Here is a 25,765-nt window from a genome sequence, read left to right on the forward strand (position 1 = left end):
GTCAGGGTGAGAGTTGATGACATGTTGTGGGATCAGGTTGGATAGAGTCATGAAACACCTTGCTAAGAGCCTGGCCTTCTAGACCAGGGGCCTAGGCCCAAGAAGGCTACTGAAACTTGGAGTGTGTGTAGGTACAAAGTGATCAAAGTAGCAATTATATTTTCATGGAGAGGTCAGACATTGAATAGTAATTATAGGTACAGAGTGCTACAATGAAAGGTAGAGCCTGCAGTGGTGGGACTAAGGGTGGCTTCAACAAAAATACAAATTAAATCAAAAGACTTTTTAAGCAAATGTAGCTTTAATATATGTTTCCAGGGTACTCCCCTGGCTCCTTGTCCCAATATCTCCTCCATTCAAAAAATCACCACCCTAGGGCCCTGTTTATAAGGAAATTCTGGAGCTTTTATTAGTATAGTGCTATGAGATTATAAAAAGGAAGACAAAATCTGGTAAGCAGGAACTTAGAGAAAGCTTCTGAGAGGAAATGGCTTTTTAAGCTGAAAGGTTAGAATAGGCATTGACCAAGGCAAAATCTGGAAGAAGGCAGGCAGAGACAACACAGGCTAAGATCTCCAAAGAACTGAGAGAATTCAACATGACAAGAGTTGCAGACGCAGAGGAGTGTAGTGTGAGATGGTGCAGGGCCATAACAGGCCATATTAAGAATAATGGATTTTATTTTAAGAGAAATAGGAAATGGATTTTAAGAGAAACAGGAAACAGCTGTTAAGCATAGTCACATTTTGTGATTTTAAAAAATCATCTAGGAAATGGTATTGGAGACTTTCGCTTACACAATATCGAAGACTAAGATAACTTAAAAACTTTGACCCCTGAAAACACCTGGAAATGGTAGGTAAAATGCAATATATTTGAGGGCATAGCTGAGCTTACAAGAAAGAAAAGGCAATCTCCAAGTGACACAACCAACAGGAAACTTAAAAGAGGGGTTCAATACATGTACTGATTCCTTGGTCACCCTGGGAAAGTTGCTATATCTAATTAAAGGGCTTAGGTTTTAATACGTATGTAGGCTGAGTGAAACAGACTGTCAATACCCCTCCATCTCTCCCCCCACACATAAAGCTAGAATCTATTAAAGGTCTGCATACATTAGTGAACGCATGGACTAAAAAAGTTTTCTAAGGATGTGAAGCCCCTGGACTTTACCTCAAGCAGATTTGGGTTTCAAGTTTTCATTCCCTACAGTCTGGGAATCTCTAAACAAATTCCCAAACATAATATAAAATAAAAATTGCTTCTTTGGTAGGTGATACCTCCAGGGCTCCTGGTAAAAGCAAACACAAAATCAGTCTACACAGATGTTTCTACAACCTAGTCCTTTCAGAAGGAAAAATAAGTTCCATGAAGGATGAGCTCACAATAAAAACTTAGAAAATATGTGAGCAAGTAATTGAAAGTCAGCAGATACAACAAATATCAGAATTAGAGTGCTTATAATTGCTAAAAATAGAGAACAAAACATTAAGTGACAGGTTAAATAGGTTGATATAACCAAGGATAGAATGAGTGAACTGGAAGATAGAACTGACGAAATGATACAGAAAGAATGTAGCTAAAGAGATGGAAAATATGAAAAGGGAGTTAAGAAACACAGGTTATAAACAATGTGAATTCCATCAGGTCAGAATATTGGTTTTGGTCACTGAGGCATCCCAAGGGCCTAGAACAAGGTCTAGCACAGTTGTTCCTGACTATTATTAGTTAAATCAAAGCCCAAAAATTATGAGATATTGCATAAGGAAAGAATGGGAAAAAGGCAACATTCAACAAGCCAATAATTTTTCATAATAAAAAGCATGAATATTTATAACCATAGTGAATCCCAAGCAGGATAAATTATTGACTTCACTTCTGCCTATGAAGTCCTCTACTATGGGACTTGTTCAGCCACTATAAGCAAAAATGATGGAAAATATTAATCAACTTTTTCAGAAATTGTGCAATAGCTAGTAAAAGATGATGATTCCAGAGAGAAGGAAAATAAGCAGTGAGCCCCATGTTCTTCCTGTATTTCTTCCCAACGTAGTTTCAGAATTGTGAGACAAGGAGTGAGAATCCAGAGTCCAGTAATATCACTGAGTTGAAGAGACAGACTGAAGTTTGGAGAGGCCGCAAATGTAGAATTTGCTAGCAGAGTAATAGACAGGAAAGAGCTATGCAGAGAAAGAGCTCCAGAATTCTGTCTCCTGAGTGTTGACTGAATACTAATCCATTCATGTGTAGGATGAAACTTCATGTAACTATGGAAAGAACTGCAGGGTAAAGAACAATTGCAGGGAGTTGTGAGCCAAACAACACTCAAAAGTAATACTTTGAACAGGCTTGGGAATCATTCAAGCAACCAGCAGCCAGAATGGACAGACCTTGTTGAATAAATGGGACATTCAGTGAAGACCCTAGATGCTTCATATCTTTGTACTGGGGGAAGTGAGCATAGAGTGAAAGCTCCCATAGATCTGCCCCAAAAAACTTAAAAGCAAGCCTAATAAAGATGAAGCTGATCTCTAACAAACTTAATTGCCTGACAAAACAAAGTTAACTCTTTAAAGGAATACAAGAAGATACAGCTTATACAAATGTAAAACTCCCAATGTACAGTATCCAATTTAAAAAGTTACAAGATATACAAGGCAGGAAAGTATAATAAATGACTAAAACAAAAATAGGCCAATAAAAGTTGATTCAGAAATGACAGAGATAATGGAATCGGCAGATAGCGGTGTTAAAATAGTTATTCTGAACATTATATACATGCTCTAGAATATGAAACATGAATACAATAAAGAGACAAATAAAATATATATATAAAATAAAGAACCAAATGGAATTTCTAGAGGTAAAAAAAAGAAAATACAATAGCATGACAGAAAAAATACACTGGATAGGATTAATACACGATTTAAAAAAGCAGAAGAAACTATCCAAAATGAAGCCCAGAGGGAAGAAAAGACTAAAAATCACAAGAGATTTAGAAAATACTTTAGACTAACTGACAACATATAAAAATTTGTAGGGTGCAGCTAATAGAGTACTTAAAGGAAAACTTACAGCATTAAAAATACTCATATTAAAATAAGAGAAGTCTTAATTCATAGTACCTTAAGAAGTTAGGAAAGGGCAAATTAAATCCAAAGTAGAAGGAAGAATGTCAAAGAGTAGGAATCAGTGAAATAGAGAATGAATAAAAAAGAGATACATCACTGAAACTAAAAACTGGTTCTTTGAAAGTCATAAACTTCTATTTAGATTGATCAAGAAGAAAGCACAAATAATCCCTTTTCCTGTTTGGACAAAAGAGCGCAGCTTGCTACCAGCACTCGTTTAATTTTACATAAATACGTTCTTAGAGACTGAAGCAAATCTGACAGATTTTCAATGTGAAAATAAAATATAAAAACTTTTCTTGGAGTTATTTCTAACAGAACTAACATCAGAATCATCTGAATCATCAGAATCGTCTATTTTGGAAAAACTGGGTTCATCAAATGAATCTTCGACCAACAACTGTTCAAGAATGATGTTAACATCACACATAGGATTGCTTTGTTTTCTAGAATTTGACATTTTCAGGTTTTGAGAATTACTACATTTTCTAAATGGAAATATAGTACTACTATAAACAGAATGCTATATATAGAATATCTTTTGTTTCCAAAGTCAATATACTAGAGTGATGGAAAAACAATAAGAGCGAGCTTATTTTGTGGCAAAGTTATTTTTGGGTAAATGCTGCAACCACAAGTGCTGCCAGTGAATATTCTTGTGGCAAATGGGAAAAAGGTTATCAATATCAGGAATGAAAGAGAGGAGGATAACTAGAGCTCTTACATGCAAGACAAAAAGTACAAGGGAATATTATGAATAACATGTCAGACAATTTGATAACTTAGATGAACAAAATCCTTGTATAACACAAATTAGCAAGACTGTCTAAAGAAATAGAAAATCTAAACATCTCTGCATCGACTTTAAAAATGAATTCATAACTTAAAACGTTTCTACAAGCAAAAGTCCTAGCGCAAATAGTCTCACTAGTGTGTCAAACTTTCAAGAAAGGAGTAATATCAATCTACACAAACTCTTTCAGAAAACAGAGGAGGTGGGAGGACTTGTGAACCCCTTTTATGAGGCTAGTATTATTACCCTGATAACCAAAGCTAGAAAAAAATTTAAAAATCATAAGAAAACTATAGACCAATAACTCTCACAAACATAGATATGAAGGTCTTTAACAAAATATTAACAAAATTCAGCAATATACAAAAGTGATGTTATGACTGAGTGATGGATTTATCCCATTAACTCAAGGTTGGTTTAACATGGGAAATCCATTAATTTAACTCACCATATTAAGAGAATAAAAGAGAAAAAAAAAATCATCTCAATAAAGTAGCTGACAAAGTTCAACAGTCACTCAAGATTAAAAAAAGAAAAAAGGAAAAAAACCTCCCAGCAAAGAAAGAATACAAGGAAATATCTTCAGTCTGAGAGGTTATTAGTGATCACTTACAGCTAATATCACAGTAATGCCCTAGGACCAAATGCTTCCTCCCAAAGTCGAGAAAAAGGCAAAGACAAGGGCTCTTCTCACCCCTATTCAACATTATGGAGGAAGTTCTAGTAGTGCAGTAAAGTAAGAAAATACGTGCAAAACAGAAAGACAGAAGTAAATTGCCTTTATGTGTAGACTTTAAGATCATGTACAAAAAAAATCCTAATGGAACTGCAAAAAATGGTAGTAGAACTAGTGAGTGAATTTAGCAAGGTCTAGGTATGAAAATCAATTGTATTCCATAAACTAGCAGCAAAATAACTGAAAATTAAAAATAATACATTTATAACAAGTCAAGAATATGAGTTGCGAAGGGACAAACTAACAAAATATGAAGAAAAATTAGAATGACTAGACTTCTCAACAGCAAAATCAAGTCTGTAAGAAAATTAGTAACTCTTAACCTATACCTCAGGAATGAGGGCAAAATTAAATTCATTTTAAGGGAAACACAGAATTTGACCATTATCAAAATGACATAAAGAAAAAGTAGAGTAGTTTCTTAGTTCACTGGTGTTGCTATAAAGGAATACCTGAAGCTGGATAATTTATAAAGAAAAAATGTTTACTTGGCTTACAATTCTGGTGGCTGGAAGACTGGGCATGAGGTGAAAGTCTCAGGCTGCTTCCACTCATGCTAGAAGGCAAAGGGGAGCTGGCATGTGCAGAGATCACATGGAAAGAAAGGAAGCAAGAGAGAAGTAGCACCAGTCTCTTTTAAACAACCAGCTGTCTTGGGAACTAATCGAGTGAGAGCTTACTTATCTCCTCCTCCCAGTGAGGGCATTAATTCATTCAGGAGGGACCTGTTCCCATGACCCAAACACCTGCCATTAGACCCACCAGCAACACTGGGGATCAGATTTCAACATGGGACTTGGAGAAACCAAATTGTAGCAAATAGAAAGCAAAAAAAAAAAAAAAAAAAATTCAATAAAAGTAAAATTATAGCAGTTACCACAATACATGTACATTTACAACTCCCAAGGCAGAAAAATTAAACAGATTCAATAATTAGAGAACCTGTAAGACTTATAATCATTAAAAAACTAGTACAAAATTTCCCCATGAAAGCATAGAAAGATAAGATGGTTTTGGTGTCAAGTTCACCAAACTCTCGATAGGTACAACTTGTTCCCACAGATACCAAAAATACAAGGTATATACAAGAAATTATATAGGCAAATTTTAGTCACGATCATAGACACAAAAAATCCTAAACAAAATGTTGGCCGGGCATGGTGGCTCACGCCTGTAATCCCAGCACTTTGGGAGGCCGAGACACGTGGATCACTTGGTGTCAGGAGTTTGAGAACAGCCTGGCTAACATGGTGAAACCCCAATTCTACTAAAAATACAAAAATTAGCTGGGCATGGTGGGCACACGCCTGTAATCCCAGTTACTTGGGAGGCTGAGACAGGAGAATCGCCGGAACCTAGGAGGTGGAGGTTGAGGTAAGCCGAGATTGCACCACTGCACTCTAGCCTGGCTGACAGAGCAAGACTCCTCTCAAAAAAAAAAAAAAAGTTAGCAAACAAATCCTACCTATGTATTAAAAGAATTATGACTTAGAAGAAAACAGAAGGAAAAAAATAGACAAATTGGATTCAATCAAATTTCAGAACTATTGTACATCAAAGGACACTATCAACAGAGTAAAAAGGCAACCCACAGAATGGGGGAGGACATTTGGAAATCACATATCTGATAAGGGACTAATATCTAATATATATACAGCCTAAAACACAACAACGAAAAATAGCCTATTGGATTTGAATAGACATTTCTTCAAAGATACACAAACTTTAATGTTCATTGATGGATAAAGAAAATATGTATACATACAATGAGATATTACTCAATCTTAAAAAGGAATAAAATTTTGATACATGCTATAACATGGATGAACCTTGAGGTTATTATGCTAAGTTAAATAAGCCAGACACAAAAGGACAAATATCCTATGATTCCGTTTCTGTTAGTTACCTGAAACAGTCAAATTCATAGAGATAGAAAGTAAAAGTAGTGGTTACCAGAGATTGGGAGAGAGAGGAGAAGGCAGAGTGATTGTTTAATGGGTACAGAGTTTTAGTTTGGAAAGAAGAAAAAGTTCTGGAAAAGGGTGTACAATCATGTACTTAATGCTACTGAATGTACTTAATGCTACTGAACTTTACAAATAAAATGATCAAAATGGCCAGGTGTGGTGGCTCATGCCTGCAATCCTAGCACTTTGGGAGGCTGAGATGGGAGGATTGCTTGAGGCCAGGAGTTTAAGACAGGCCTAGGAAACACAAACAGTCTCCAGCTCTACCAAAAAAAAAAAAAAAAAAATTAGCCAGGTGCAGTGGTGCACACTTGTAATCCTAGGTTAAGGGGATCCTTTGAACCCAGGAGTTTGAGGCTACAGTGAGCTATGATTGGCCACTGCACTGCAGTCTGGGTGACAGAATGAGAATAAAAAAAAAAAAACAAACTTAAAAAGATCAAATGATAAATTCTATGTACATTTACCACCTCCACCAACACACAAAAAATTGTGACTATACAATATACCCAGCATAAAGCTAAACAAAGCAATGGAAAGAAGCCCATTCTATGACAAAGCTAGGAATATTCAGCAGTGGGGAAAGAAGACATTAGTCAATGAATTCTGCTGGGACAACTGGTTATCCTCGTGGGAAAAAATAAAATTAGATCCCTAGTACTCAAAATAAATGCCATATGGTTTAACGACCTTAAAGCGAAAAACAAAACTGTACAAATTTTAGACAAAATCTTAAGGAAAAAGGTGGTAGAGGATACTAATATTTCAAGCTTCTAAATATCAAAGGGAATTATAAGCAAGGTATAAAAAAGGGCAGAGATTGAAGAAAGATACTTAGAATACATGTAAACAGAAAAAAGGACTAGTATGTAGACTATATAAAAAATCCATAGTTTTACATTCTAGTAGAAAAGCAGGGAAAAGGTATAATAATTCATAAAGGAAGAAATGAGAATAATAAACACTTGAATTCTCATAAGTAATTAAATCAATGAGATACAAGTTCATAGTAATTAAAACAGAGAGAGAAATAACTTCATACTTCCTGGCTTGGCTAATTTTAATGTCTAATAAAACTAAGTGATTGACAGCGTGTGCTGCTACTGGAATTTAGAAATTGCTGTTAGGACAGTGATATACTCCTTATAACAGAATTGGTGCAACCACTGTAGGAAGCAATTTCCTACAGTTCAATATACTCTACAACCGAGCAATTCCCCTTCTAGGTATTAACTTTATAGAAAGTTAAGCATTTTAAGTATACAAAGATGCAGAATGTTCACTGCAGCACTAATTTGTAAATAATAAAGTGGAAATGAATTGTGTCTGAAAAGAAGAAATGAGTATGTCTGATTTATATAATAAACTGTACAATGATGAAAATAATCTACATCTGCCAACATGGATAAATCTCAAAAACAATGCTGAAAGTCAGTTGTAAAATGATATGTACAACATAATAGTCATATAAAATGTTAAGATATAAAACAATACTTAAAAGCCTATGGATAAATATGACAAGATTATAGGAACATTAAAAATACAAACACTTTAACACTGATTTTAGGATAATGATTGACTCTTGGGATGAAGGGAAGGGAAGGATCACAGCTAGATCAGAGTGTCAGAGCAGAATGATCTTTAAGGCAAAATTAAAGTACTCAATGGTCTAGAGCAGGAGTTGGCAAACTTTTTTGGTAAAGACCAGAAAGTAAATATTTTAGGACTGTAGGCCAAGAGGCAAACTCAAGAATATAATGTAGGTACTTTACTGGGGTTCAAAGTTAGTGCTTCTATCACTAAAATTGATTTCAAGTGTTTGCTTTTTTTTTTCAACTATTTAAAAACGTAGAAACTATTCTTAGCTTATAGGCCATCCTGAAGCAGGTGGTGTGCTAGATTTGGCCATGGTCCAACTGAACTTTCTGTGATGATGGAAATGTTCAATATTTCCTCAATTGTCTAATACAGCCACATGTAGCTACTGATCACTTGAAAGGTGGTTACAGGGATTGAGAAACTGACCTTTTTTTTTTAAGACATTGTCTCGCTCTGTCGCCCAGGCTGGAGTGCAGTGGCGCGATCTCCGCTCACTGCAAGCTCCGCCTCCCGGGTTCACGCCATTCTCCTGCCTCAGCCTCCCGAGTAGCTGGGACTACAGGTGCCCCCCACCACGCCTGGCTAATTTTTTGTATTTTTAGTAGAGACGGGGTTTCACTGTGTTAGCCAGAATGGTCTCGATCTCCTGACCTCGTGATCCGCCCACCTCGGCCTCCCAAAGTGCTGGGATTACAGGCGTGCGCCACCCGCCCAGCCGAGAAACGGACTTTTTTACTGTCTAGTCTTAGTTTAAGATAGCTACTCTAGTGTTTCCATGAATTTAAAGAATAAGTATAAAGGGAGTAGTAAGAAAAAAAACTGAGAAATTAAGAGACTGTGATGGGAGACTAGGGTATATGAATCAGTGATGAGGGGGCTAGAAAAATCGGGGATGATGAAAAGGATTTCGGCTCTGACTGACATAGAATACAGAAAGATAGGGAGATAACAACCAAGAAAATCTGAGATATCAGGATTAGAACGGTCCCCCCATAAAATTATAATTTGTGAATCATGAACTGGGAGATTACATAGAGAAAAGTTGGGAGAGAGAAGTGTTAGGCTGAAAGTATGGAGGGGAAGCTGAGAGTTTCACAGCAATGACTACTGAAAATACTAAGGATTAACTCACCTAGATCACACCCCCGCCCCCAAAAAAGAGAATACCAAGGGGAGGGGAGACGAAATGTCCAAGGATGAGAATAGTGAAGACAGAGAGATATTCTATTTTTGATATTTAAAGAATAGAAGGAAAGCAGTCACTATCTTATACAAGCTTTATTGCTCTTTAAAAATGAATAACCTACAAAGTTTTAAAATTTAAAGAGGTATATACAAGTATAGACATCAAACTTTCTGAACTGAACTAATTCCCTTTCGTTGGTTGATCAAAAATATGCAAAAACCCTAAATATTCACACATTTAATCTTTGAGATTTCTGACTAAATAAGGAGCTATCCTGAAAGTACATGACATTTGTAATTTTATTGAGGCATCACTCTGAACATACAATTAGAGCTTGGGGTTCAGAACTAGTCACTTACCTAGTCCCTGAGCCTAAAAAACAATAAATTTCTCTAGTCATTTTTCCATACACATTTTATCTGAAAAATTAAATACAACAGTGATATGAGGAATTCATAAACAACTTAGGGTGTACCCTACTGTAAATATCAAAAATGTATTCTACTCAAATACTACACAGAGTTTCAAAAGATCCACAATAATTTATTTTACTTAAATACTGTACTGAAGGGTTCCAAAAGATCCTCTTAGAAAATCATTCACTTTAGTATCCCCCACTTAAGGGAAAAATAGAGATGCCAGAAGCTTATAACGAAAATATCTTAATTTGAGTAATCATTATTCATTTCTAAAATGTTTGTATAAGATATATTTTGGGCCGGGCGCAGTGGCTCATGCCTGTAATCCCAGCACTTTGGGAGGCTGAAGCGGGCAGATCACCTGAGGTTGGGAGTTCGAGACCAACCTGACCAACATGGAGAAACCCTGTCTCTACTAAAAATACAAAATTAGCTGGGCGTGGTGGCGCATGCCTGTAGGCCCAGCTAGTCGGGAGTCTGAGGCTGGAGAATAGCTTGAACCTGGGAGGCAGAGGTTGCAGTGAACTCAGATCACACCACTGCACTCCAGCCTGGGCAACAAGAATGAATTTCTGTCTCCAAAACAACAACAACAAAAAAAGATACATTTTGACCAACATTAAGAGGTTTAGGCAGCATAAGAAATCGGTATGATGATAATGCTTAAGTTCAGTTATTTATATTCAAAAGAAAAAACAAATTAGATTTATTAACATTTTAATACAAAACATCCCATTTGAAGCATAGTTCTGAAGAAACATTTATGAGCTAGGGTCCTGTCAAGAGAATATTCTATGGCAATGGCTCACTCTGTGTACTCTTACAGATCCTCTCTTGAAGCAACAGAAAGAGGTGTAGATTGAATTTAAACAATATGCAACAAAACCTTCATTGTATTTGTTTCATACTTTTTTTAGAACGTCTCAAATCCTTTTTCTGCTTGAAAATAGGAGAATTCAAAAAGCACAAATCTGTAAAAGGGTCCCCTCTTCTCAGTTTCCTGGAAGAGTAAAAAGAGATCTCAGGCATAATACAAGCATCCCAATATTAACTTACTCCTCAGTATCAAGTTATGGTAAAATACACCAATTTTAAATGTTACCACTTCAGTTTTTTAAAATCAAATGTTTTTATTTCAGAAAAAACTCATTATTGAACAAAGCTCCATAACCTTATTCCCCCGACACGTATCATTAAAAATAAGTTCCCACAAACCAAATACTTACGAAGTGAGGGTGGGCTCCTTATAGTTCACACTGACTGTGCACCTACGTTTAGGCAGAGCCACTGCTGGGCTTTCTTTATTCTTTTTTGGAGAAAGAGAAAGCCTTCCGATTTTCACAACAGGATACAAGGAGACATTGGTGATATCCTTCAGTTTAAGATGAGGTGACTGGTGAGTTTCAGGTGGTGTACCTACAAAATAATTTTTATTGAATGATTTAAAAAAAACCCACACAGGAACTAAAATTGTACTCAATTTTATATATCTTAACTGTATACAAAATCCAGCATTTAATAACAGAATTTTTTTTAGATGGGCTCTCATTGTGTTGCCCAGGCTGAAGTGCAGTAGTGTGATCTCAGCTCACTGCAACCTCCACCTCCTGGTCTCAAGCAATCCTCCTGCTTCAGTCTTCTGAGGAGCTGGGACTACAGGTGTGCACCACCATGTCCGGCCAATAACACATTTTTTTTTTTTTTTGGCTTTTTCATCATTTTTTCCTCTTCCTTTCAAACCATTGTTGAAATATTAATTATAACAGAACACTTCACTAAAACGTAAAATTCTTCTAGGATAGCTTGGGCATAATAAGTTAGTTTAACCATGGAATTTCATTTTAGTCATACCTTGCTATTTGGAATCAAGTCCTCTCTCTTTCAATACCAAGGTTTTTATCAAGTCTCTTCCTATAGTCTTATAAAGCCGCTAAAATTCCTTCTATTAAACAAATGAGAATTCTAAATAACAGCTTCTGTGTAAACCAGGAGACAAACTAGCATGTTAAAAAGTTACTCAGTTTTTTTCCCATCATAAACATCCAAGTATACTTTGGAGCTACACCTATATTGGAAGGCAAATGTCCAACACATAATAAAGACACTGCAAAACAATCTCCTCAAATAGCTTTAAAAAGCAAACTGTACCCCCAAAAAAGTAAACTATAACCGTGAAATGACTGTATACTAAGAGCCATATGCTCCAGTGTTATCTGGTTTTTATAGTCTGTCCTGTTTGTTGCCACATAGATATATTGTACTGTATTAATTATTCCAACTTTCGGTTTGAGAAATATATCTTATGGAACAATATCAGATCGGTTGCTACATTCTGGAAAAATGCTTCTCAAACTTTAATGTGTATATGAATCCACAGGAGGACTTCTTAATGGCCAGGCACGGTGGCTCACGCCTGTAATCCCAGCACTCTGGGAGACCCGAGGTTGAGTTTCAGGTCAGCCTAACCAACATGGAGAAACTCTGTCTCTACTAAAAATACAAAATTAGCCCGGCGTGGTGGCACATGCCTGTAATCCCAGCTACTCAGGAGTCTGAGGCAGGAGAATAGCTTGAACCCAGGAGGTGGAGGTTGGGATGAGCTGAGATCGTGCCACTGCACTGTAGCCTGGGCAACAAGAGCAAAACTCTGTCTCAAAAAAAAAAAAAAAAAAAACCCACAAAGATGCAGATTCTGACTCCAGGGTATGGGATATGGCCTGAGATTCTGCATTTCTAAGAGGTCTAGGGATCAAACTCTTGAGTAACACTATTTTAGAGTATATTTTTTTCTTTTAAAAATGTATTTTTTATGGATTTTATGTATTTTTATGGATACAGGCTCACACACCTGTAATCCCAGCACTTTGTGAGGCCAAGGCAGGAGGACTGCTTGAGCCCAGGAATTTGAGACCACCCTGGCAACACAGTGAGACCTCATCTTTACAAAAAGTAAAAAAAAAGAAAAAAAAAATTAGCCAGGTATGCCTATAGTCCCGGCTACTGGGGAGGCTGAGGTGGAAGAATCACTTGAGCCTGGGAGGTTGAGACTGCATTGAGCCATGACAGTGACAGTGCCCTCCAGCCTGGGTGATAGGGCAATTAAAAAGTGAACAACTACCAAAAAATCCCAACTTCTTCAGGACATTTTCAAATGTACACAAAGACGGCAATAACAGTATAATAAACTCTGAGTTACCTAGGTTCAATAATTATCAACACTCTGCCAATCTTGTTTGATTTTTTTTTTTTTGAGACCGAGTTTTGCTCATTGCCTAGGCTGGAGCACAATGGCATAGTCTCGGCTCACTGCAACCTCTGTCTCCTGGGTACAAGCGATTCTCCTGCCTTAGCCTCCCGAGTAGCTGGGATTACAGGTGCGTATCACCACGCCCAGCTCATTTTTTTGTATTTTTAGTGGAGATGGGGTTTCACCATGTTGGCCAGGCTGGTCTCGAACTCCTGACCTCAGGTCATCCGCCTACCTCGGCCCCCCCAAAGTGCTGGGATTACAGGCATGAGCCAACCCGGCCAGCCTACAGCATATTTTTTAAGAAGATACTTGCCTGCTACCACTGACTAGCCGATTTAGAAAGTTGGTTCGGTTTTTAAGGTTTTAATCTCCTTATAAACAAAATAAGCATCATAACACCTGTACTTCACAGAATTGTTCTGAGGATCAAATAAAATGATATAACAATATTTTGAAAATGATACAACTTGACTATGTATGTTAGTTTTACTTGTACTAACTAAAACTGCCAAATGAGAATCTTTGTGGACAGGTGTAGGTTGTATTATGAACATCTGAACTATGCCTACTTTTGATCTCATAAAATATTTTCTGAGCCAGTTTTCAGAGATGTTGTACAAAAGAATACTAAGTCTATCAATTGAGGAAATCTTCACTAACTAGAAGATTATTTAAAATCATAGTTCCTGTCAAATTTAATATAAAACAAGGCCATTAAAATAACAAGTCACTGGATTCAAATTTGATTTCACTTTCAAGGGGATACTTCAGGTAAGTGTATAAAAGCTACTTTAATTCAACCTAACTCCACAAAAGAGTCCCTCTGTCCTCTTGGGAGTCCTTATTTACTGAAAATAAAAATTCTGTCTCCACAACAAGCAATCTCTGAATTAGGTCAGAGCAATACAACTGTGATTTCCACACCCAGCCCCACACTGTTTAATCAGACCATAACTTCCCCCAAAGAGAGACAGATGGTAAGTCTCCAACCTCCACCAGAGAAACAGATGGTAAGTATAGTATATAAGCATCAGGAGTGATCATTTATCACAAACATTAAAAACGCAGGTAAACAAGTAGATCACTTACTAGTAGGAGTTTTTGTTGGCTTAGAACTCTCCGTCTCTTTTTCATCTGTATATTTCAGTCCTCTTTTAGCTAGAGGCCTGGTGACTGGTCTTGTACCTGAATCGCTGGTGGGATTCTGAATGTACTTGCAAGTGGGCAAATAGAGGTCATCGGAATCATCTCCTGAACCACTTGATTCACAGAGGCTCACTTCAGGCTCATTGTTTTCTTCTCTATTAGAGTCATTGCTCATTTTTTGTCGGAAAGGAGTAAGATGAACACCCTCTTCCAAATTAAAATTGTAAGCATCATTGCAACTGACAGATTTGTGCATTTTCTTTTTGGAAACAGTTCTTTTATTTTCACTTTTATTCTCTTTATATTTTGATATAGGTTTTGATTTTCTCCTGTTAGCTTTTCTTTTCTCTTTTCTTTTTCTTTCTTGTGTATCTCTTTGCTTACTTTTAGTTTGTTCAGATTTAGATTCTAAAATGTCTTCTTTTGTTTTAGTAAATGTTCCTGGATGAATCAGCTTTGAAAGTGGTAAGTTACCTTGGTCCGTGCTCCATTGACAAACATTGTATTGTACATTTTCAGGCATGTTTACTAGTGGGTCTAAAAATCCAACTCTTTCGAATTCAAAAGACTTCCCCGCCAAATGACTGGTTTCAAAATCATCCAAGCTATCAAACTGACATACACTGTTACAATGTTTCTTTAAACTGCTACGGACAGATACAGTTCTAGGTAAGACATTATCAGTGGACTTAGCTTCACCTGAATCAAAATCAAATCCCAGTGTTTCTTGAGGAATAGTAGGTATCTGATCTGAGAATTTAAAAAATAAATTAGAAAAATAGTTTGACTTTGTGGAAAATTGAATTTCAAGAACTTTAGAATTCAAAGTAAAAAACTGAATGACCAAAAATCATTTGGTAGTTTTCCTACATTATAAAATCTATAAATAAAAATCTGGGGAACTAAAATAATACCATCTATTTACTTGTCAATGATCAACTGATGGCTTATATCTGACATGTGAAAGAATCTTGTACAGGTTCAGTATCCCTAATCTGAAAATATGAAATCCAAAACTTTTTCAGTGCAGTCATGATGCTCCAAGGAAATGCTAACTGGAGGGTTTTGGATTTCAGATTTTCAAATTGGGGATGATGAACTGATATAATGTAAATATTCCAAAATTAAAAAAATAAATCCAAAACACTTCTGGTCCCAAGCATTTTGAATAAGGGACACTCAATCTTTATAATCTTTAAAAATATTATAGGCCAGGCACAGTGGCTCACGCCTGTAATCCCAAACTTTGGGAGGCTGAGGCGGGCGGATCACGAGGTCAGGAGATGGAGACCATCCTGGCTAACACGGTGAAACCCCGTCTCTACTAAAAATATATATATATATATAAAATTAGCTGGGCATGGTGGCGGGCACCTGTAGTCCCAGCTACTTGGGAGGCTGAGGCAGGAGAATAGCGTGAACCCAGGAGGTGGAGCTTATAGTGAGCTGAGATTGCGCCACTGCACTCTAAGCCTGGGCAACAGAGCGAGACTCTGTCTCAAAAAAAAAAAAAAAAAAAATTATAACAGGCTTTTATGTGCTCTTAGTTTAAAGAAAATGAATATGTGTTTCACTGAGTACAGATTCAGAGAAGTACAACCGCATATTCCAGAGTGGGACAAACGAGAAAGTAGGAGCTAAGTTGTTCTTTGAAAAATAAGATTTGGATAACTAGAAAGCTTCTCAGGTAAGAAATATAATCTGTATTTTAAGGAAAAGTGAGGCTATGTCCGGTTTTGCTATTCAAATACTATCCCTTCTTCGAAGCTTAGTTCAAGTGGAGGAGATTGACATTTGAGAACACAGACATATCAATTTAAAAGTAGTAAGAAGGGGATAGCTTTGGAGTTCAACTTTGATTTTAAATACTAGCTCTTAACATCTAGACTTCTTCATATGAGATACTTTACCTTCTTGAGTTCCTATAAAAGGGACTAATGTACTTATATTCCTAGGTTGTTGTGAGGGTTAGGTGAGATTATGCAGGTAAAATGCTTAACACAGAGCTTGACACATAGTAGCAATCAGTAAATTGCTGCCATAGTTATAGCCAAAGTTTCAGATTACAGATTTGACATAATAAACATATTTTAAAACTCTATTACTCTGTGTAAAATAAACAGATTTCCTTTGAGCAGAATACCAGATGAACAAATTTAAAAAGTTTAGAAAAAAAGAATTAGAGAAATTTAATTGTATTATTTGTTCTCAAAGACCTTATCTTGCCCTTAATAATATTTTTAGATTTTCACTTGATTACCTTCTATTTGAAATGACTCTCCTTGTCCTGGAAGTTCAGTTTCTTCATGAGGAATTTGCCTTAGAAAATACCAATGAAAAAACAGAAATTTAATGATTATATAATAAAAACAAATTCAGTATTTTCCTAATTTTTCTTTCCTTTAGTATCATTTCATAACTCGATTTCAAATCAATACATCTATTCTGTATCAAAGGAAACCAAAGGACACTTATGCTGATTATAGGGAGATTGATTTGTTATGACTGACATTCAACTCCTACTTGAAGAACTAACCTATCAAGTTGGATAGTTCCACCTGAAAACATGTTATATAACTCAGTTTCATTTAACTAAGGAAACAGCCAATGATAATTAATTTGTAAAATGTTTTTTAAAAAATGTAGTTTGATCACTCTTTAGGAGCCTGCTTTATCATTAGCAGAGCTATGATTTGTTTGTAATATATGCTTTTATGGTGCTTAACTATTGAACTCTTCTGAAGTTAACATTGTTCATTTTCTTTAAAAATGTTGTTCTTTACTTCATGAAACATGAAGTGTTCTTTATACTCTAACACTATTACTGGCAGTTTCATTCTAATTGTAATTTTATTCTTTATTCGCTGTAGAGAATTTTCCACTCTAGACATTAAACAGATTTAGGTAATGGCTGTGGTAACTAATAACTATTTTAGAAAACTTCTACAAACGCGATTACCTTATCTTACTTTTTGTCCACAACATAAGTTTGTCAGATCTTAAAGTCCAACAGTTTAAAAACTACTAATGATTAAAAGTAATCTACGGCAATAGAAATCATCTTAGTGGTTACTTCTGTGGAGAAGGGGATGGACTTGAAAGGCATACGAAAGAACTGTCTATGGCAGTAGTTCTCATCTAAGGGCAATTATGCTCTCCAGGGAACATGTGACAATATCTGAAGTCATTTTTTGTTCTCCTGAGGGATGTTACTAGGATTCATTGGGTGGAGGCTATGGATGCTACTAAACATCCCATCATGCACAGACAGCCCTCTACAACAAAGAATTATCTGGCCCAAAATGTTAATAGTAAAAACACTATGTCTTCATTGACATTTTTGTTCCACGATATATACATTAGTCAAACTCATCAAACTGTGTAACTGTGATCTGTGCATTTTACTGTTTATAATTAAAGCTTAATAATTCATAAACAAATAAAGTACATTTGATCCAAGAGAAGGGGACGAGGGTATAGGTGATCTAGAAAAATGAACTGGATCAGCGAGACAATGGGACAACTGTGTTAAATATGATGTTTCATTTATTTATTTATTTTTCCCCCAAACCAGACTATTTATAGGGCTGGCAAAACATCTCATTTCAATAGCTAATCCTTCTTAAAATAAAAACATGGTACACAGAAAAGTATGACTGAAGGAAAGTATGAAGTAGAATTAAAAATTCTGGTAAGGCTTCTTTTTCCTAGGCATCAAAAAAGGAGTGAAATATGAGAAAAAGGGGTTTAGCTTGGCTATATGTGATAGAATTTCAACACATCAAATTCTCTTAAATATATTCTCAGCAGAGAAAGCATCAGACTACAAATATAAGAGTTGACATGATGCACATTTCCTTTCATAAATGAATCACAGAATTAAATCTTTCTTAGTATTAATAATCATAATAAAGAATTTGATACTAACGGTAAATCCTTCACAAATAAATTTCTGGCGTTGTCATTGCTATTGGGGTCCATTCCAGAGGAACATATTTCCTGGTTCTGTTAATGTATTAAAACAAAACACTGTTATAACTGAAGTATTCAGAAGAAAGCATTAACTTATTCAACAATATGCACTTGTTGACAGTCTACCATGGTGCCATGCCATAGTTCTAGGAACTGAGTCTATAAGAGCTCAAAAGCAGAGTAAGTCTTATCCTCTTAAAGCTTACATTCTAGTGCAGGGAAATAAAATTTTAAAAAGAGAAGACATATGTACAAAATTTCAGATTGTGATAAGTGCCATGAAGGAAATATCCAGGGTGAGGTGATAGAGAGTAACTCAGGTTGGATTGCTCTTTTAAATAGAGTGTATCTGATATAAATCAGAAGACTGCAAAGGAGCCAGCCACTGAAAGAGCAGGAGGAAAAGAAGGCAGTGGAAACAGCAAATACACATAAGAAAAATCTTGCTGTGTTTAGGAAAGAAAGGCTGTTGTGGCTGGAACATAGTCACTGAGAACAGTAGGAGATATACATGCAGAGGCCACATAATGTAGGGCCTTGAGAACCATGAGTTTAGATTTCAGTCTAAGTATGATGGGAAGGTACTTAATATTAAGAAAAGAAGTAAACTGATTTAAGTTTTTGAAAGATCAGTCTGAATTAAAAGAGGCCAGGGGTAGAAAGAGTTGAGACATCATCATAGCATATCTGGCAAGACATGGTATCAGCTAAGATTAGAGTCATGGCTATGGAGGTGAAGCCCAGTGGAAGGCCTTGAGATGACAAGTCAAGCTCAAGGACTGAAAAGGGATGGAGGTGGGAACAATGAGGGAGAGGAAAGCCTCTTGTGGTTTTGGACTAAGCAAATGAGTAGGCTACTTTACTGAGATGAGTAAGACTTATAAAGGAAGGTAGGAAGTATACAGTATCTTTGGGGGAGGCAAGGGGAAGTTGTGCTTTATATAAGGTATGTTTGAGATCCCTTATACATCTTTAAGTGGAGATAGCAAATGGTGGCTGTGTGTATACGTGTGTATGTGTTTGTTTTTAGATTCTGTACTGTAAACTGGGAAGGCATCAGCAGACAGTACATAAAGCTATGACAGGGTATAAGATGAGTCTACAACAACTGGCATTTATTCATTTTTTGAAATAAAGTCTTGCTTTGTCACCCAAGCTGAAGTGTAGTGGTGCTATCATAGCTCACTGCAGCCTTCAACTTCTGGGCACACATGATCCTCCTATCTCAGCTTCCCAAGTAGCTGGGACTACAGGTGCATGCCACCACAATTGGCTAATTTTTATTTTTTATTTTGTAGAGATGGGAGTCTCGCTGTGTTGCCCAGGCTGGTCTTGAACTCCTGGGCTCAAGTGATCCTCTCACCTCAGCCTCCCAAAGTGCTCAGATTACAGGCATGAGTCAATGTGCCTGGCCAAGAATTGACATTTAAAGGTAGAATGAGGAAGAAATCAGCAAAAGAGACTGACATGGAATAGTCAGAAAGGTAGAATAAAAACCAGGGGAGCATAATATCATGAAAACTAATAGATCAAAGTATGTCAAATAAAGAGTGGTCCCTGTTTTACATATTATTACTGCAAGGTCAAGAAGAAAGAGAAGTTACCACTGAATTTGGTAACATGGAGGTTGTGGTGACCTTGACATGCAGTGACAACAGAATGGTAAGGATCAAATCTAGATTCAGAGTGGCTGCAGGCCAGGCGTGGTACCTCATGCCTGTATTCCTAGCATTTAGAGAGGCTGAAGCAGGGGGATTACTTGAACCCAGGAGGTCAAGACCAACCTAGGCAACATAGTGAGGTGGTCTCTACAAAAAAATGTTTAAAAAGTATCTGGGCGTGGTGGTGTTCCAGCTATTCAGGAGACTGAGGTTTGGAGGAGCACTTGAGCCTGGGAGGTCAAGGCTGCAGTGAGCCATGATTATGCCACTGCACTTCAGTCTAGGCAACGGAGCGAGATCCTGTCTCAAAGAAAAAAAAAAAAGAGTCATTTCAAATGTGAATGGAAGCTGAGGAAGTGAAGAATATACTGTTTTCTTTTAAAAACTTCTGCTGTGAAGGGAAGCAAACAAATGAGGAGATAAATATGAGACAAGGAGAGGTTTCATTACTTTCTTCTTCTCTAAGGTTAAGAGATATGAAAGCACATCTTTATGATGACTGAAATGATCCAGTGGAGACGGGGATATATGGAAGAGAGAACAATCTTCCAAGAATAAAGTTGTAGAGGAGGTGAGAAGAGAAAATCTGATGCATGGGCTAGGGAGCGGCTGGGGGTGGTGCTTGCCTTTAGCAGGAACAGGGGCCATTCTGCCACTGTAACAAGAGGGAAGATGAAAAACCTAAGTATAGAGGTGGATTTGTAGATCTCTGTTACGAAGGTGACAATTCTCACTCAATTCCTAAGAAGCCAATTCTAATTTAATTGAATTATCTTCTGAAATTTGATGAACATATGTTGACATTATAATAAATAGGCTAAAAATGTTCATTAAAAACAAAACAACCAGAAATTTAATTCCATTAAAAGCTTTCGGCCAGGTGTGGTGGCTCATGCCTGTAATCCCAGCAAATTGGGAGGCCAAGGCCAGAGGATTGCTTGAGACTAGGAGTTCAAGACCAGCCTGGGCAACATGGCAAGATCCTGTCTCTGGCAAAAAAAAAAAAAAAAAAAAAAGAAAAAATTAGCCAAGTGTGGCAGTGCATGCCCATAGTCCCACCTACTCAGGAGGCTGAGATAGGAAGATTGTTTGAACCTGGGAGGTGAAGGCTGAGTGTGTGTGAGCCTGGGAGGTGAAAGCTGCAGTGAGCTGTGATCACACCACTGCACCCCAGGTTGGGCAACAGCGAGACTCTGTCCCCCCGCCAACCTACCCCGGCCAAAGATGAAAACTTTAAATTTGACATCAATGTAGCTAATGTTCTGAAACGAATATTAATGCAGCTAAATAAAAAAGAACATTTAACTATATACTAATACAACTTAAAAACAAGTCATTAAAAAAAATCTATAAAATTAGGGAACAAAAAGGCTGTTAAAAATTACCTAAACGTTAACTATTGCTAGGCTAGGCAAGAAAACATTCTTATAAAATTTTTACATTTTAAGCTTCTCCATCACTGCTAAATTGATTTGATAAGCACTGAAGCATGGGTGTACAATGAGGTTGAGAATGAGTGACACAAGCAATTAGTATATAGCAGAAAATACAAATGTTCACATTCTAAATGCTAAGAATATATTTGCGTAGCAACTAACAATGTTTTTAATAAATACTCAAAAACCACTGAGCTGCAGTAATAGGATTTTTTCCCAACTGCTTTTGTAATTATCTCATCGAGTATTCGCTTCCTACTATTTCTGTTTTTCAGCAAAAACTTTGTAAAAGGAGGAGGAAGATTCAAATGCCTTTAAAGGAACTGTTTCCCCCTACTAATTGACTGAACAAGGAAAATACAAAATTAGAAAAGATTACATTCTGGGGGAAAAAAAAAAGTAATCTACCACGCCTAGCACAGTGGCTCACGCCTGTAATCCTAGCACTTTAGGAGGCTGAGGTGGGTGGGTCACTTGAGGCCAGGAGTTCAAGACACCTGACCAACATGGCAAAACCCTGTCTACTAAAAATATAAAAATTAGCCAGGTGTGGTGGCACATGCCTGTAATCCCAGCTCTCGGGAGGCTGAGGCACAAGAATCGCTTGACCCCAGGAGGCAGGGGCTCCAGTGAGCTGAGACTGCACCACTGTACTCCAGCCTGGCGACAGAGCAAGACTCTGTCTCAAAAAAAAAAAAAAAAAAAAAAAAAAAATATATACACACACACACACACACACACACACATAAACCTCCCATGAATCCTAATCTTTATAGAGGCAGTTCTCAAATATACCATATATGTACTTATTGTCTATGTGTATATATACATATATATTACACGTGTCTTAATCACATGGAGGAAAAAAAATAAGGAATCAATAGGGAGTGAAGCAAGAACTCTTTCACTGACTTCTCCTGTCAATGGAGAAGTGACATTAATTCCATTTTCAATTACCCGTCCACCTCCTCCCACCCCCAATATCCCTCCCCTAATCATTATGTTCTCACTTTCTTATCTGACCTTCCGGTCTAAGTGCCAACTCAAATGTTTTCACTGGTATAGCGAAGCAATGGCCACTGGGAAGAATTTCAATGTTCTGTACGCCTGACACTCACCACTGCTTTTTTTCTTTCTCTGCCCCATTTCCCTGGCAGTGGCTACTGGAAAAAGGGATAAATAAACTAGCTCATCATTACTTTTTTCATAAGTAATGACACACATTACTGTATACACAATGATACACAATGGTACAGCAAGACACAAAGAATATCCTAAAGCAAACCTTCTCCATATCTGTTATATTTTGGCTAGCAGGACCATATTTGAACACCTTCTTTACAATCTTAGACAAAAAGAGAATCAGATTGAAAATTTGAGCAGCAAAATGTTTATGATCTTACTTGTCTGTGAGTGAACAGTCTTCTCTACTTAGCCAACCAGTAGGTAAAAACGATTCTCCAAAAAGCACTTAAATACTCCCTATGTCCTAAATAAAGGTAGTTCTTATAAAACCCCACTGGATATAGCAAAACAAAAGGCTAAGGTAAAAGCTAAGATAGCATTGATTAAAACTTTTGGATGAGTCCACTTCAACTACCACTTTTATATCTTTAGCTTAGTTGCACTATCTTTGACTCACTTAGTTGAACATTCAAATAGACCAGCAATGCAAAAGGCTAAAACTATGTCTTCTGCAACCTGTCTTGCTACCTGCTTTACGAATGAAATAGGCAGGAACAGGCTTCAATCACCTATATGCTTGAAGCTTTCTTAACTGGCCAAATGCAATAGCTGCGCTCTGAAGCACCAAAGAAGGATGTTTTAAACAATTCATGCATAACTGAGCTATCAGTAATTCATTTAAATAAAATAATTGATCTAAACTACTTATTCATGGCTTAACTAAACTAAGAAATTCGGCCTCAGTAATGAAAATACCTGAGCAGGTTCTTCTATTTGTTGTGATGTAAGTTTTCCTTTCAATGCATATAGCTGCCATGTGAGATAGTAACATTCTTTTCTCAGCTGTAGGATGATATCTTGGGCTTCTCTCACTTTGGATTTTTCATTTTCCAAAGCTAAAACTAACATTTTGTTGTTGTCTTGGTAATTTTTCAGCAGTGTAGAAGTGTTGGCTAAAAGAGGATAAAAAAATTTATCAGTTATTAAATCTAAACTTAAAAGTGATATAAAAGGACAACATAAAAATCTCTTACTGATTATTTGGCATGGTGCAGCTATAAAAGACCTGCGTTTGCCAATCTCTGCCAAGTTTTTATTCCTTTTCTCTTTCATTCGCTTCTTTATGTCTTCAAGACTATCTTGAAAGGACTTCTTCAGGCATCTTTCCTTGGCCATCTTTTGCCTAAACAATAAAAAATAATTTTTCTCAGAGAGAATATTATCAAATATAAAACTTTAAAAAACATAGGCTGTTCACAAAGAATGCATTAAATAGACTAAACTGTAGAATTAGCTCAAAGTAGATAGTTAACTAACTTGATAACATAAATTTTCCCCTTTGTTCTCTCTTCCTCCTCAGGCACTTTATAGAAAAGTTTTATTGAATATAGATTTCCAACCCAAAGATTCCACAATATGCCACTTATTCACTCTTTAACAAATACTCACTGTGGCATATATGCCAGACACTACTGAAAATGCTTATTATTATATCTTGATGCCATTATTATTTATGCTTCTTAAAGAAAATGTTTAGGACCAACTTTTAGTGCTTAGGCTTACAGCATTAGTTCTGAGGCAATTATATATCTGGGTTTTGTTTTCCAGCTCTTCTTTAATGATTAATTCATCACATTAGGTCATTCAACTATTTTTCCATAATTAGATAATTTTAACCTAATTATCGCTTATGATATACACACACTCTCAAGAAAGTCAAGGTGATCCTTAGAGGTTTAAACTATGTAGCACTACATACAATTTTATTAGGCTATTGTAACAATTACAGAGCTAGAGCAGGAACTTGGGCAGAAGAACACTCCAGTATTCTCAAAGTATGGCTAAAACTTAGGGCTGTTAACTCCCAGTGAATTATGAACATAACAAATCAGACATAAAATATTGTTGTACATACAGTTAAACGCTGCGTATTAAATACATAAGTATACTTAATCTTTCAATGTTGTAAGTCAGGTAGGTTTTAGCATGCTACTAAACATGTCAAACCACTTTTCAGAAACATCTTTTACTCTAGATTGCACTTTGAATATCTTAAAATTGAAAAAAAACTTGTTTCCAATAATAATGTATGCATACAATTTTCACCACAAAGGATAGCGCTACCTTCTCTAAGATAGTCAAACATTTTCCTAAACCTTACACTTTCTTATGTTCTCCAGGCCTTATTTTCCTCTATGCAGTGTCTGGAATCTTAAATACAGATATTATAGATTAAGAACTTTCTACCAAGGTATATACAATATATACTGGGAGGTTCCTAGCAGAGATAGGATAGCTATTTTTAAAAGCAGTAATGGTAAAGGGGTTGTTTTACACAATTAAGTTAGAATTGGAGATGTTTGAGAGTCATACAGATTAAGTTACTGATCTAGTTTAGTTAAGGTATTTTAAAGTTTTCCTTATTACTTTTAATCAAGCTAAAATCACAAAAGAAACTTTCCATATCAAAAGTTTTATATCCTGTCTAAATTAGGCGATGGTGTTAGTAGGGGGTGTGGTAGACAGAAGGAATGAAAGCACAGACAGGCTACAGCGCGAGATGACGGTCTCAATCTGTAGAGTACTCGCGTGCCGCTCTGGATTCAAAAGAACCTAGCATATTTGATCTCCGTTCATAATTATCCAATCAGTTCTGCTGCGAAGACAGCCAGGTAGGACACTAGTCAGTGCCGGCCTCTTCAGGGTAAGTGAGGAAGAGAATGGCCTGGACAATGAGGACGTCAACGGTATCACGCTGCACAAAGAACTGCTGTCAATTTTCTTGCGTTGAGCCAGGCTTTTAACTACCGTAAAAAGCTTTATTTGCACATCACTTAATCTACACAATTTTGCAAAGTAGGATATTAGGGTCTCCATTTATTTAACATAAGAGGAAGACAGAACATCTGAACGGGCAGATCGAGTGGCTGAACCGCGAAAAGCGCGCGGCCAGTGGGACTCCAGAGCCCGAGCTTTCGGCCACCGAATTTAGAACGGTATTGAGAACCCAAGGGAAGTCAAACACGGATCACTACGCCCTTGTTTCCCACCTTAAAACCTACTTCCTCCTCCTTCAGGAGGCGGAAAGCCGAGGGGAGGTGGGGCTGGTCCAGAACCATACCTTGGCCACTACTTCTGCAAGAGCTATCTTCCTCCTTCTCACATTTCAAGGCTCTTCGAGGCTCTCTCGCGCGAGCCACTCGCAATGAGCCCTCCAGGACCGTACCCCGTCGCCTGGAACTACCGTCGCCACATTCGAAATTTTCCGCCTCGTTCCTCCATTG

General features: G+C 36.9%; 1 protein-coding gene across 2 annotated transcripts; it reads right to left on the reverse strand.

Moving 5' to 3' along the window:
* Nucleotides 1–1,086: 1,086 nt before the first annotated feature.
* Nucleotides 1,087–25,765, reverse strand: SGO1 (shugoshin 1). Of its 2 annotated transcripts, XM_025376473.1 has the most exons (9): nucleotides 25,603–25,763; nucleotides 23,516–23,664; nucleotides 23,238–23,434; nucleotides 18,156–18,232; nucleotides 16,488–16,546; nucleotides 14,171–14,977; nucleotides 11,058–11,247; nucleotides 10,740–10,831; nucleotides 1,087–1,291 (listed from the first exon to the last, which is right to left on the reverse strand). In XM_025376473.1, exons 2-9 carry the CDS (start codon nucleotides 23,655–23,657, stop codon nucleotides 1,224–1,226), a joined length of 1,632 nt encoding a protein of 543 aa, XP_025232258.1. In that variant the 5' UTR covers nucleotides 23,658–23,664; nucleotides 25,603–25,763; the 3' UTR covers nucleotides 1,087–1,223. The 2 variants fall into 2 exon arrangements, with proteins under 2 accessions (XP_025232258.1, XP_025232259.1); XM_025376474.1 differs by lacking the exon at nucleotides 1,087–1,291 and having other exon boundaries at nucleotides 9,486–10,831; nucleotides 14,927–14,977; nucleotides 25,603–25,765.

This window comes from Theropithecus gelada, chromosome 2 (assembly GCF_003255815.1).
Source record: "Theropithecus gelada isolate Dixy chromosome 2, Tgel_1.0, whole genome shotgun sequence".
Taxonomy (NCBI): domain Eukaryota; kingdom Metazoa; phylum Chordata; class Mammalia; order Primates; family Cercopithecidae; genus Theropithecus; species Theropithecus gelada.